The sequence below is a fragment of the Helianthus annuus genome, chromosome 2 (genome assembly GCF_002127325.2).
Source record: "Helianthus annuus cultivar XRQ/B chromosome 2, HanXRQr2.0-SUNRISE, whole genome shotgun sequence".
Taxonomy (NCBI): Eukaryota; Viridiplantae; Streptophyta; class Magnoliopsida; order Asterales; family Asteraceae; genus Helianthus; species Helianthus annuus.
Window position 1 is genome coordinate 149749583 of NC_035434.2, and position 13542 is coordinate 149763124.

At 41.2% G+C, this 13542-nt stretch overlaps 2 protein-coding genes across 2 annotated transcripts; both read left to right on the forward strand.

The window, feature by feature from the left end:
* The first annotated feature begins 1132 nt into the window (after positions 1-1132).
* LOC110898168 lies at positions 1133-7511 on the forward strand. Its single transcript, XM_022144929.2, has 4 exons — positions 1133-1599; positions 5037-5667; positions 5754-6346; positions 7366-7511. Exons 1-4 carry the CDS (start codon positions 1140-1142, stop codon positions 7509-7511), a joined length of 1830 nt encoding a protein of 609 aa, XP_022000621.2. The 5' UTR covers positions 1133-1139.
* Positions 7512-9721: 2210 nt separating this feature from the next.
* Positions 9722-13338, forward strand: LOC110924142. The gene is made up of 3 exons (XM_022168181.2): positions 9722-10489; positions 11284-12059; positions 13034-13338. The coding sequence occupies exons 1-3, from the start codon at positions 9797-9799 to the stop codon at positions 13149-13151; spliced, it is 1587 nt and encodes a 528-aa protein (XP_022023873.1). The 5' UTR covers positions 9722-9796; the 3' UTR covers positions 13152-13338.
* The last annotated feature ends 204 nt before the right edge of the window (positions 13339-13542 follow it).

A 13542-nucleotide genomic window follows, 5' to 3' on the forward strand; every position in this document is an offset into this window, starting at 1 on the left:
ATACCATGCTAGTGGATACGGAGGAGACGGTGGATACGGAGGAGACGGTGGATACGGAGGAGACGGTGGATACGGAGGAGACGGTGGATACGGAGGAGACGGTGGATACGGAGGACACGGTGGATACGGAGGACACGGTGGATACGGAGGACACGGTGGATACGGAGGAGACGGTGGATACGGAGGAGACGGTGGATACGGAGGAGATCGTGGATACGGAGGAGACAGTGGATATGGTGGATACGGTGGATACGGTGGATACGGGGGATACGGTGGATACGGAGGAGACGGTGATCATCAGCAATTCATTTCCCCGGGCACTCCTTACGTTCATCAAAACAATTCGGACGTTGGAGGATATGGTGGTTATGGTGGATATGGTAGATATGGTGGTGAAGCACCTCCCATTCTGGACAGTCTGTACTTAAAAAGACGGTATAAATTACTATTTTATTATTAATATTTTTATTTTTATTATTATTATTATTATTATTATTATTATATTATTATTATTATAATTATTAATATTGTCGATGTTACAGGTTTTCAACTCCTTAGATGAACTAAAGAAACGGATACAAGAAATAGCAAATGCGGATGGTTTCGTTATTGTCACCCGTCGATCAAAGAAAATCGGGGGAAGAACCGGGAGGGTATGGCTTGAATGTGATCGTGGTGGTGAGCACCAGAGTACAGCAACACTTAGAAAAGCTGGAAGCAAAAAAACCGGTTGCCCGTTTTACCTGCTGGCTGTCCGAAACCACCCGTATGAAACCTGGGAGATAAAAGACGGAACAATTGAACATAACCACGAACTTTGTGAGGACCTGTCGGCCCACGCGTTTGTGCGAAGGTTTACTCCAAGCGAAATGAAACTGATCGAGCAGCTGACAGCTCAAAACATGGAGCCGCGCAAAATATTTCAAACGATAAGGAAGCAGGACCCCGACAGGTTTCATGTTCAGAAAGACGTTCAAAACGTTGTAGCGAAGATTAGAGCCGAACAAAGACAAGGATTGACTCCCATGCAGTCACTAGAAAATGTGCTGATAAACAACGACTTTATTTACGAGACACGGGAAGAACCCGGAACAGAGATCGTAACAGAGATCTTCTTTCTTCATCAGGACTCGAGAGTCATGTGGCGTGCATTCCCCCACGTCATGATGATCGATGCAACGTACAAGACAAACATATACAATATGCCCTTTATCCAGATTGTTGGTATGACGCCTACCAACAAATCGTTTATTATCGCGCATGCCGTTGTTAGTAAAGAACGGGGTGATAACTTTGTGTGGGTGCTTGAGAGGGTTAAGTCAATGTTGGATGAATGTATGGAGCCACGTGTGATTTTAACGGATAGAGACCTAGCCCTTATGGGCGCGTGTGCTAAAGTATTTCCAGACGCCTCCAGGCTTCTTTGCAGGTGGCACATACAACAGAATGTTATGAAGCACTGCAAGGGTGCCTTCACAGACGACGACTGGAAGAAATTTATGTCATTCTGGGGGACATTGATTGAGTCTCCATCCATACCCATCTACGACTACCACTTGCGCAACATGCGAAAGCGACTTGTGGAGTGCAAACGTTCTAGTAAGTTTTTCTAATAACATACGACTCACCTATGCAAATTTTATTAAATTATTTTTACTTTTTAGGAGTCTTTAAATACGTGTACGATAACTGGCTAAAAGACTATAAGGAGATGTTTGTCTTTGCGTGGACTGATAAGAGGCGCAACTTTGGTAATCGTACTACAAACAGAGTTGAGAGCCAACATGCCAACTTAAAGAGATACGTCGAAGATAGGAGCTCGCTGGACCGTATAGTTGGTTGTGTCCGGGATATAGTTGAGACACAGTTCGGTGAAATAAGGAAGACTTTTCGAGAAAGCATCGAAAAAACAATGAAACACCACAAACACCCGATGTTTCAACACCTACTTGGAAAAGTATCCCACAAAGCCCTTGACTTGTTGCATGGAGAGGCAATTAGGAAGCTAGATGTCTTGGAGCGCTTTAATTCATCATGTGGTTGCCAAATGTGGCACAGCTGTGGGTTGCCCTGTGCTTGTAGGATAGAAAAGTACATGCGTGAAGGTAATAATTGTTGAACGTACAACACTTGTGTGATATATTTCCTTTTTTCATTTTACTTAAACAATATTGTTTTTAACCGTGCAGAGCGTCCGATTCAACTCGAAGACATAGACGTCTTCTGGCGGAAACTTAACTTCCAAAGTTGTAAATTGATAGACGACTCCCTTGACGTGGTCGAAGAGCTAGATGTTGTTAGACAACAATTACAGTCGCACCCCCCAGCTCAGCAAAAAAGCCTGCTTTCAAAGATTAAAGCGGTGTTGACTCCAACGAAATCTACCAAGAAACCACCGGTTGTCCAACAAAATACTCGTGGCCGACCAACAACAAAGCAGGTACAAGAAAGGTTGGACGAGGCCTCTCGTATAGATGAAGAATTGAGGAGAAGCTCCTTCGGTGATGCAAACACGTGCTTTGAAGGTTCACGACAAAGTAAGTACGATAAACCTCGCCACAGCTCGTACGTTCCGTCTCAGGCCTCACAACAGTCGGTTATAAGGTCCCAAAAACCCAAAGCGACCCTAAGCCGTTCAAAGAGTTCTAAGAAGAAAGAGACACGAGATGATCACGGTTTTCCTTTAATCATTGGGGACGAGTACGTGGGAATCATCGAACGGTTTAAGTCTGACATTCCGCCAGTGTTCCATCCGTACGTCTCGTGCATACGAGATGTGATGCCGGACGGTCATTGTGGGTTTCGGTCTGTGGCTGTGGGCTTAGGGATGGATCAGAGTTCATGGGGGCTTATTAGGAGGGACCTTGTCCAAGAAATGGATCAGAACGAATCGATCTGGTTCCCAATATTTGAAGCATGGGCTGATGGTTATTTTTACACGCATCGTCAGGGCCTAATTTGGGATTCAGTGGCCGGTTGTGGGGAGAATCACTGGATGGACTTCCCAGGACTTCTTATTGCACAAACGTACGGTATCGGGGTGCACCTGTTAACGACAACCATGGGTTCGAGTTCCACTTACTTCCCAATACTAAGTCAGCCGGCTAATCAACAACCATTATTCATAACGCTTACACATGTTAACGAGAACCACTTCATACATGTTAAGCTGGAAGGGGATTATCCTATGCCACCAGCACACGGGCTATGGTTGACCCACCGAAGACCCCATACAGAACAATGGGAAGATATGTACTTGCCACGTCTAGAATGGTATACATCGATAATGAATCCTCGGCCAAGATCAAACCCCAGTCTTAATTACATAGATAGTTACACGGAAGAATGATTTTTGTAATTAATAGTATTTTATTGTAATTAATAGAATTTTATTTTAATTAATAGTATTTTATTGTAATTAATAGTATTTTTTTTTTTGTAATTAATAGTATTTTTTTGTAATTAATAGTATTTTTTTGTAATTAATACTATTTTTTTGTAATTAATAGTATTTTTTTTGTTATTAATACTATTTTTTTGTAATTAATAGTATTTTTTTGTAATTAATAGTGTTTTTCTATAATTTTCTACAAAAAATACAACTATACGACTCGTACAGAACTAGACCCCTCGTATATTGTTGCACAAAAGACCATTTAGCCCCTGATATGCCCCCAATCTAGGCTTATTTCAGGGGCTAAAAAGTAATTTCACTTAAACCAGACGCCTCGTATAGGGCTATACTGAGCGTCTATTAGAGCGGGTTTTTGAAAATTTAAATTTTGAATATCTGAATTTCAAAATTTGAATTTTTTGAAATTGGACGCTTCGTATAGACCTGTACGAGGCGTCTATTTGAGCGGTAACAATTCTTTTCTTTTAAATTTGAATTTTGAAAATATTTTTGGTTAATTACTATTTTACCCCTGTTTAGACCCCAGTATAGCCATTTAGCAGGGGCTCAAAGGTAATTTCAAGCCTGTACGATGCGTACAGGTCTGTACGAGGAGTATAACTGAGGCGGCTACTTTATCACCTTTTCCTTTTTTAATTATTAAAAAGTATTATTAAATGACCATTTTGCCCCTGTATAGCCCTCCGTATAGCCTTTTTTCAGGGGCAAAATGGTAATTAACCATTCCAGAAATATCTTTTTGGTTTGGTTAATTACCATTTTGCCCCTGAAAAAAGGCTATACGGAGGGCTAAACAGGGGCAAAATGGTCATTTAACAAAAAGAATAGACGCCTCGTATAGATCTATACGAGGCGTCTAGGCTTCGTATAACACAGGGGGGGGGGGCCTAGACGACACAGATCACACACCCAAACAAAAAACACACACATACGCTGCTGCTTGATCTATACGCCTCGGACGTATTTTTGAAGAATCGAAGCATCACCGGTACGTATTTCATCCCGTAGTTAAGTATTTTTGTCTCGTTTATGCCTTTAGACCGTAGGTTTGCCCTAAAATTTGAATTTTGTTGGGTTTTGGGGGTTTGAGTATGAGGATGATGATGAACTTGTAGAACAGGACGCCGAGTATAGCCCTATACGAGGGCTATACGAGGGTCTGAATTTTTTTTTTTTATTATTGTTATTATTGTTTATTGTTATTATTATTATTATTAATTATTATTATTGTTATTATTATTATTATTATTATTTATTATATTATTAAATATTATTATTATTATTATTTATTAATTATTATATTATTATTATTATTATTTATTAATTATTATTATTAAAACATTATTATTATTGTTATTTATTATTTATTAATTATTATTATATTATTATATTATTATTATATTATTATTATTATTATTAATATTATTATTGTTATTAAATATTATTATTATTATTATTATTATTATTTATTAATTATTATTATTAAAAACATTATTATTATTGTTATTTATTATTTATTAATTATTATTATATTATTATGATATTATTATTATTATTATTATTATTATTATTATTATTTATTTATATTGTTTTATTTATTATTGTTTGTATACGTATACAGTATTTATTATGGAGGACGATCTGATACCGGGCGATGACATTCACATAGAGCCGGTTCAGCAGGGTCCACGACGGAGACAGCGACCGCCTGTGGATACGCTGCAGGGGCATCCATATCTTGAGTTTCCCGACGGCACTGACGCCGCCCGTCATTGCCAGAAGCTTAGGAGGATGCACGTTGGATCGCATGCATCGATCGACTGGGATGCGATGGAGGAGATTGCTGAGACGCCGAGAGTGCGTCGGTTTATACCTATCGATTCGCCGTGGCATCGTCTTTTTGATTTGGCGCACACGCCGACCTACAGGGAGCTGCTGGTCGAGTTCCTTTCGTCATTCACATTTCACCCTCCTGGGGAGCCAGTGCCGATTCCGTACCCAGGTGCTCCCCATCCGCCTGAGGTTTCTTTCAGGCTTGCTGGCGTTATGCGTTCGATGACGCTAGCACAGTTTGCGGTGCATTGTGGTTTATACATGCAGGAGGAGATCGAGACTGAGATTTACACAGCGGGGCTAGTGGTGGTTGAAAAACCCACTCTTGTAGGGTTTTGGCAGGTGATTGCGGGGGCGGATCATTGGGAGCACGAAAAGTCGAAGGGGAGGGTGTCGTTTGTTAGGGACCCACTATACAGGTATGTACGTTTATTATTGCAATTATTGTGATTATATGCACTGTTTATTAATCTCTGTTTTTGTATTTCGCTAACACTATCTGCAGGTATCTGCACCATTTGCTCGCCACTTCTATTTCAGCGCGCGGCTACAGCCGTGAGTGGTGTACGACCACAGATCTTTTTTTCCTTTACTGTTTGTTGTATAGGAGGCCGTGCGCGCTAGCACACGGTCTAGCCCAGTACTTCGCCTCCGGCCATCACCGGCAGGAGCGCGGATTTTTGTATGGCGGGGCGTACGTGACCGTCATTGCCCGTTCATTGGTCCTCGTACCACACCAGGACCCACATCTACGGACGCCGGCCATCATGCCGACGCGGATGGGTATGCAGTCGCTATGGGGGATGAGGGTTATCAAGAGGTTCCCCGTTGGCCTGCGGTTTAAAAACCGCGACGGGGGCGTATGGAGAGAGGAGGCCCTACCAGAGCATTTCGAGCCCGTTCATCCTCCTGCAGATCCTGCTGATGTAGTGCCCGTGGAGGACCCTCCGGAGGATCTAGACGGTGCAGCGGAGCCACAGCCACCGCCACCTGCCGGGGCACCTCAGTTTCCACGTCACGTTATTCGAGGTCGTGCCCCAGGAGCTGCGCTACATCCGGATGTACGAGCCAGGCTTGACAGGCTCGACGATTTAGTAGGTTGGCTGGTACGGGCGGAGCAGGATAGACGAGAGAGAGAGGGATTACCCCCGATACCGCTTCCACCGGTTCGAGCACCACATCAGCAGCACCAGCCGCAGCAGCAGCATCAGGATTCAGATTCGGATTTGGATGCATAGACCTGTTGTTGTTTTTATTGTTATTATGGATGTACAAACTTATCTTATATATTTTTGTTATGGATGTAAACAGTTATCTTATATATGTCATATTTATGTTTGTTTTCAGTTATTCGGTTACTTAATGATTGTTGTCTTAAATTTAGATAATACGGAAACAATATAACCCTCTGAATATAATACGGAAACAATATTTGAAAGAAATAAAATTTTAATCGAAAGAATAATATTTAAAAAAGTAAAATGTTAAAAACAATATAATATTTAATCAATATAATATATTTAAAGAGCCGTTTTTTAAAATAGTTGATTTAATCGATATAAAACAAAAACTTTTTTAAACTTTTTATAGTGTAAAAAACAAAAAAAAAAAAAACAAAAACGAAACTTTTTTAAAAACCAAAAAAGAACGATTTTTAAAGGCAAATAGTTAATTTTTAAAAAACAAAAACTTTTTATAGTGTAAAAAAGAAAAAAAACTTTTTTTAAAACCAAAAAAAATTTCAACAAAAAAACACATCTTCAAAAACTATCCAAAAAACCATACCAAACCCCACCAAAACACCCCTCATTTCAGCCAAAAAAAAAAAAAAAAACCAAACATGGACGCCTCGTATAGCCCTATACCCTGCGTATAGGGTTCTTTAAACAACGTGCCTGACACCCTCTGAGACCCCATCGAATTCAGTGCATGTACGCCTCGTATAGAGCTATACGGGGCGTCTAGGTTTCAAAAAGTGTGAAAATAGGCGCAGAAGGTGTCCAAATAGATCCAGCCTTGTTGAAAACGTTCCTTGTAAAGAATATACCTTGTAATTTCAAAACGCAAAGGGTATCCATTGTATTTGATTTTTTTTTTTTTTTTTTTTTTGAAAACAGAACTTCATTCAAAAACACACCACCGAAAACCCAAAAACGAGCTGGAAAACAACAACCAAACTACAACTTGTACAAAGGGTATTTACACAATTCCTTCCAATCTATATCCATGTGTTTCGACATATGCTTTAACCAAAGATAACTGAGAGATTTTATGTCGCCCATAATATCTTCACTTTTGCCCTTTTCCGTTAGAGAATATCTTTGCGTTCCTAGCCTTCCAAAGACACGAGCATCCTATCATAACCAAACTTCTGACCACCGTTTTTCCTCATTATTCAGCTTGCAAAACTTGTGGAAACTCAAAATGTCTTTAAAAGAAAAGGCGAAAAGAGGAGGAAGACGAGACCAGGAGCAAAAGAAATGCCAGACTCTCATCGAGATCTCACAAGTAGTGAACGTGTGGTCCACTGTTTCTTCGACCTCCCCGCAAAGCACACACATAAAATCCGGAATATTAATATTTCTTTTAATGAGCGCATATCTAGTAGGAATCCTGCACATCGCGGTCCTCCAAATGAAGATATTGCATTTCGAATGTAACCATTTGCACCATTTGATAACCTCAATGTTCCTATCCATCCCGTCTTCAATCAACACTTTTTTAACCGAGGCTGAAGAATAATTTCCCGATTTTTCCCCTAGCCAACGCCAAGAGTCAGCCCCAACAGAGAGAGTAACTGAAGCCAGAAACGAGCCACATTCAGCCCACTCACTTAGCTCTACATCCGTAGTCGCAGGCCTGCTCCAAGACCAGAGCCACACTGTCGCACTATCCTGAACCGAGCAACGATCCGCCACCTTGCAATCCTTTTTTTCTTCAAGCGCAAAGATCCGGGGCCATTTGAACATTAAAGGACCTTCTCCCAGCCAATAATCAACCCAAAATCTGATATTATGACCATTTCCCAGCTTCCCTTTTATAAGGTGAAGAACTGTCATTCCTTTATCCGTCAGCTTCTTCTCTATTTTCACTATATTTTTACATACCCACGAAATGACATTGTTACACAGAAGGTCCATCCATCTCCTATCCGATCCATGGCAAGCGTCGATGACCAGCTTCCAAAGATTGTGAGGATCGGTTTTGTACCTCCCAACCCACTTAGTGAGAAGCAAATTATTGATTGTTTTCAGTCTACATAATCCTAAACCTCCCGCTTTTTTCGGAAGCGCAACCTGTTCCCAGGCAACCCAGTGAATCCTTTTAACCTCCTCACAATCGGCCCATAAAAATTTCTTCATCATAGACTCTAAGGCTTCCAAAACTTTAACTGGGCTTTGAACAATGACAAGAAATAAATATGTATACTTTCCAATACCGCTTTTAGAAAAGTAACCCGACCCCGATAGAAAGAGTTTTAGCCTTCCAAGAACTCAACCGTCTTTGGAACATCTCCGCAATAGGGTACCAATTGTTGATCCGATTCATATTAGCCCCTACCGTGATACCCAGATATGTGAATGGAAAGGAACCTTTCACACACCCCAAAGTGCCCGCCATTTCTTTCAACTCCTCGTCACTTGCTCCCACCCCCGAAGAGGCTGAATTTATTAATACTAATTTTCAATCCTGAGACACGTGAAAAATTATCAAAATTTAAGCCACGTTTTTTATGTTTTCCACATCCCACTCGCCCAAAATGAGGGCGTCGTCCGCATATAAGAAGTGTGAAATAACAGGGCCATTGTTTGGGGGTTTTGATGCCTTTAAAGATCCTCGTATCACCTGTGCCTTGGTTAAAGTACAAGATAGAACTTCCATAACAATCAGGAATATAAACAGAGAGAGCGTTTCTCCTTGACGCAACCCATTTTGGCACTGAAATTCATAAGTTAGGGCTCCGTTCAAGAGCAACGACGACCTGACCGAATCAAGGATACCCTTAATCCACATACATCATTTATCGGGAAAACCCATCTGAGCCATCGTGGATAAGAGGAAACAATTGACGTTGTCGTATGTCTTTCGAAGTCGATTTTTAAAAAGAAAACCTTCTTTTTTATTACTTTTAACCATGACATTAACTCATTAAGCATCAGTGGACTATCCAGAATGTACCTGTTCTTTATGAAACCTGGTGTTTCAGCAACTTCAGTTCCATTATCCTCCAAAGAACCCTCACCAACATCATTATTTGCCCCTGGGACCTCAGAGAAACTCCCATTTACCGAAAAGAACCCCTGTGTTTTATGCTGTTGAGATGTCCTGGGCCTCTACCTGGACCCCAAAGAGCCCATATCACTAAGGTATTTATCTTGGGCTTTAACACGAACTTGGGCTTTCTTTTTTTCTCTGAAACCCTCGATTCTTCCCACCTAGGAAACCCAAAAAAAGGCGAAACGTACAGAGCAAGATTGTCGTGGGGTCGTGGGTCATGTACCAAGGTTAAAAAACAAAACAAGTGTTCGATTCCAGCATAATCACACCATGGACGTCGACGACACCGACCTCATGCTCCTCCTCTCCGAGCAACGCCGCGAACTCACGGCGGCCATTTCCGCCGACTCCGACCTCGATTTCGCCTTCCAACTCCAGATGCAAGAAGCCATTAACATCTCCTCCACTTCTCACCCATCATCATCATCATCATCACATCCACCACCTCTCCTCTTTCCTGAAGTCACCCAATCCCCTTCCAACCTCGCCTCTCTTCTCGCCGAACAAATCGACGACTTCTCCCGCCAAATCCACGACCGGAAGCTAGTGGAAGCAGAAAACCGGACAATGCAGGAGAATCTGAACCGTCTAATCCACGATCAGGTGTTTGCTAGACAGGTGTTGAACATGCCAGAGCATGAATGGAAAGAAAACGGTGATTGGTTTGAAAAGCCGTACGGTTTGGTGCCGGAGTCGAATGAGGAGGTGTTTAGGGTTTACTGTAAGGGTTTGGTGACGGAGGAGGAGACGGTTGCGAGTGGTGGGAAAATGTTGTTTGGTGGGATTGGTGTGGCGATTTGTGATGCGTGTGATTGTTGTGTGTTTGAGTTGGGGAAAGCGGTGGTGGTTGATGGTGGTGATGTGGTGGAGGTTAAAGCGTTGATTGAGGCGTTAACTGTTGCTGTTGATCTTGGGTTGAAGAGGGTGCATGTGTTCTGTGATACCAATGTGGTTTATCAATATGTAAGTTTAGGGCTTCAAATTGTTATTATATTATATATATTGCACCTGATTCATGAGTTTATATACCAAAGGGGGTGTCACCTCGTTCGTGACAAAATGTCACTTGCGAGCAGGGGTTTTACCACATTGGGTGTTTGGGTGGTGGGTTTCCACTGAAATTGGTGACGGGTCGGCATGGTTTTAAAAAACGCTTGAGGCATGCGCCTCGACGCATAACAGCCAAAAAACGAGTTTGAGGCGCGCTTCATGGGGTTTTATTGTATATGCATCTCAGAGAGGCTGCGCCTCAGGGGATTTTAATAGTTGTTTTTTATGTTTTTGACTTTTTGTGTCAATTTCAAACATTTCCTGTCCTTTTATAATATATATAACTTTTTATATTTATTTATTAATACCGCCTCGGCTTTACGCCTCGTGAGGCAAAAGGAAAACGCCTCAAAACTCGTTTCCGTTTATTTAAACCTTGTGGGTCGGGTCACCAGCAGCGCTGTGGCCGTGGGTGGCCTTTTGTCTATGGGTGTCACGGGTGACTGGGCTTAGTTACACGTTCTGTGTAGAAACAACCATACCTGTGTCAAGTTTTCTGGTCCGGGTCCGGTTCGACCCATCTAACACCTCTGATGTGAGGTTCATGTGATGCATATGATATATTGGAATATGGAATGATGCAAATCGAGTGATTTGCGGGTTTAATTATCTGTTATGATAGCTTTTATTACCAGTCTTTCATTGGCTCTTTGATTATTTTGCACATTCCCGTTGACATTTAAATGATGTTATCTTTGTCAATGTAGCTCACTGGCAAAGGGCAACCAACAGCCAACAAAACTATGGCATTAGTCGATCAACTAAACCTTCTCCAAAGAAAATTCGCTTATTGCGGCCCATTTCTCGTGACGCAAAACAATATCAAGTTCGCATACAAACTAGCAAGAGACGCGATCAAATCCGAAGCCACAAAATTCGCACAACGCATCTCCGGCAGAACATTACTCGAGCGGTGTATAATATGTTTCGAGTCCATCTACAGCGGTCAAATGTTCTCCGTCGACAAATGTCTACACCGATACTGTTTTTCGTGCATGCGAAAGCACGTAGAAGCAAAGCTGCTTCACGGAAAACTGCCCGAATGTCCACATGAGAACTGCAAGTCCAATTTAGAAATCGAAAGCTGCAAGAAGTTTTTAAATCCAGAGTTGTACGATATTATGAGTTTACGCGTAAAAGAAGCGTCTATTCCTGTAACAGATAAGGTTTACTGCCCGTTTTCTAACTGTTCGTTTTTAATGTCGAAAACCGAGCTTCAAGAGCGTAGTTATGCTTCATCGTCCACTGCTGCTAGAGGATCGGGAAGGAGAAACTGTGTTAAGTGTTACCGGTATTTTTGTATGAACTGCAATGTACCTTGGCATGAGAATTATACGTGCTCGGATTACGTAAAGTGTTTCCCGTATCGGTCTGCTAGTGAGGCGAAACTCAAGTCGCTTGCGACGAGGAATCGGTGGCGTGAGTGTACTATATGTAAGAATATGGTTGAACTTGCTTCTGGGTGCTACCATATTTCTTGCAGGTATTGTCTTTTAATCTCTTTCATATGGATTGTATTTAGTTTTAATTGTTTATTAATTACCTTTCATTGAATTAGAATTTGAAAAACCAATTTGAATTATGTTACGATTCGTGTTGATTAGAATAAACCGAATTATGAAAGAAAGAATAAAGTATACGGATGGTCCCTCTTGTTCACCAAAATTTTAGATTTAGCCTCAAGTTTTTCAAAAGTACACGGATGGTCCATGTGGTTTGCACTTTGTAACGTATTTAGTCCCCAACTTTTGCTAAAAGTACATGGATGGTCCTTGTGGTTTACACTTTGTAACGTATTTAGTCCCCAACTTTTGCCAAAAGTACACGGACGGTCCCTGTGGTTTGCACTTTGTAACACATTTAGTCCCCAGCGTTTAGTGACTAAATGTGTTACAAAGTGCATACCACAAGGACCATCCATGTACTATTGGCATAAGTTGGGGACTAAATGCGTTACAATGTGCAAACCACGGTTCAGGGACCATCCGTGTACTTTAAAAAAAGCTAGGGACCAAATCCAAAATTTTGGTTAACCACAGGGACCATCCATCATCCATGCACCTTATTCAAAAGAATATTAGAAAACGTAAAATGTATTATGTATATATTTGATTTCGAATATTCGGGTCGAAAATGACAATGAATTTGAAATTCAAATTCGGACTGGATGCTAATCTGATTCGTTATTTTGAAAACCGAATTCGTAATTCAAATTCAGTTTGGTTCGACTTTCGATTCTTTCGAGTCTATTTCAAATAATGAACACTCCTATCTGACACGTTTTTACCTCCATAGTCATGATATACGCGGAACCATTTCGTGTTCATCGTCATAAATGTCTTGGAATGTATAAGAACAGCCTTTACACATAGTATTAAGATTTATATCCATAAAAAAGAAAATGTTGATTTGATTGGTGCTTGTAAATACCGGTATTAACTTTGAATTGCATCACAGATGTGGGTATGAGTTTTGTTACACGTGTGGAGCGCAGTGGATTAACAAGAAACCGACATGCAGGTGCCCAATCTGGGATGAGGCCAACATCATACACCGTGGGCAGAACAGGCGTTAGATGATCGGTCCCGTAACTTAACACGTTTGCATGTGCTATTTTGTTTGTGTGGATTAATAGTTGTGGATGTTGATTTTGGTACTGCTATTTTGTTTGTGTGGTTACCACTATGTTTACATGTGCTACCTATCATTAAAGTGAAAAGTTACATGCACCTTTTCTTGAACAAATTGCATGTCATTTATTTTAACGTTGACTTTCTTTTTGAATGATCCAATGTCACACCGCCTAAAAGGCGGCCCTAGCCAAGATCTGCCCAGACTATGTTGTCTTAATTGGGCCCGCACTGAGTTGGTAAGACTTGGTTACGGCGTTCCTCTAGAAACCGTACTGCCTCCACACGAGATGCCCTAGCCAATATATGTTTCTATTTTCGTTATTGGATGTTTTC

Excerpts from the sequence above, each read along its gene's own strand:
- LOC110898168 (XM_022144929.2), top strand. The coding sequence starts at position 1,140 with ATGTGGCGTGCATTCCCCCACGTCATGATGATCGATGCAACGTACAAG. Across the intron at positions 5,668-5,753 it reads GTTAGGGACCCACTATACAG|GTATCTGCACCATTTGCTCG; the intron begins GTATGTACGTTT and ends CACTATCTGCAG. Across the intron at positions 6,347-7,365 it reads CAGGCTCGACGATTTAGTAG|AACTTCATTCAAAAACACAC; the intron begins GTTGGCTGGTAC and ends TTTTGAAAACAG.
- LOC110924142 (XM_022168181.2), top strand. The coding sequence starts at position 9,797 with ATGGACGTCGACGACACCGACCTCATGCTCCTCCTCTCCGAGCAACGC. Across the intron at positions 10,490-11,283 it reads CCAATGTGGTTTATCAATAT|CTCACTGGCAAAGGGCAACC; the intron begins GTAAGTTTAGGG and ends TTGTCAATGTAG. Across the intron at positions 12,060-13,033 it reads TGCTACCATATTTCTTGCAG|ATGTGGGTATGAGTTTTGTT; the intron begins GTATTGTCTTTT and ends ATTGCATCACAG.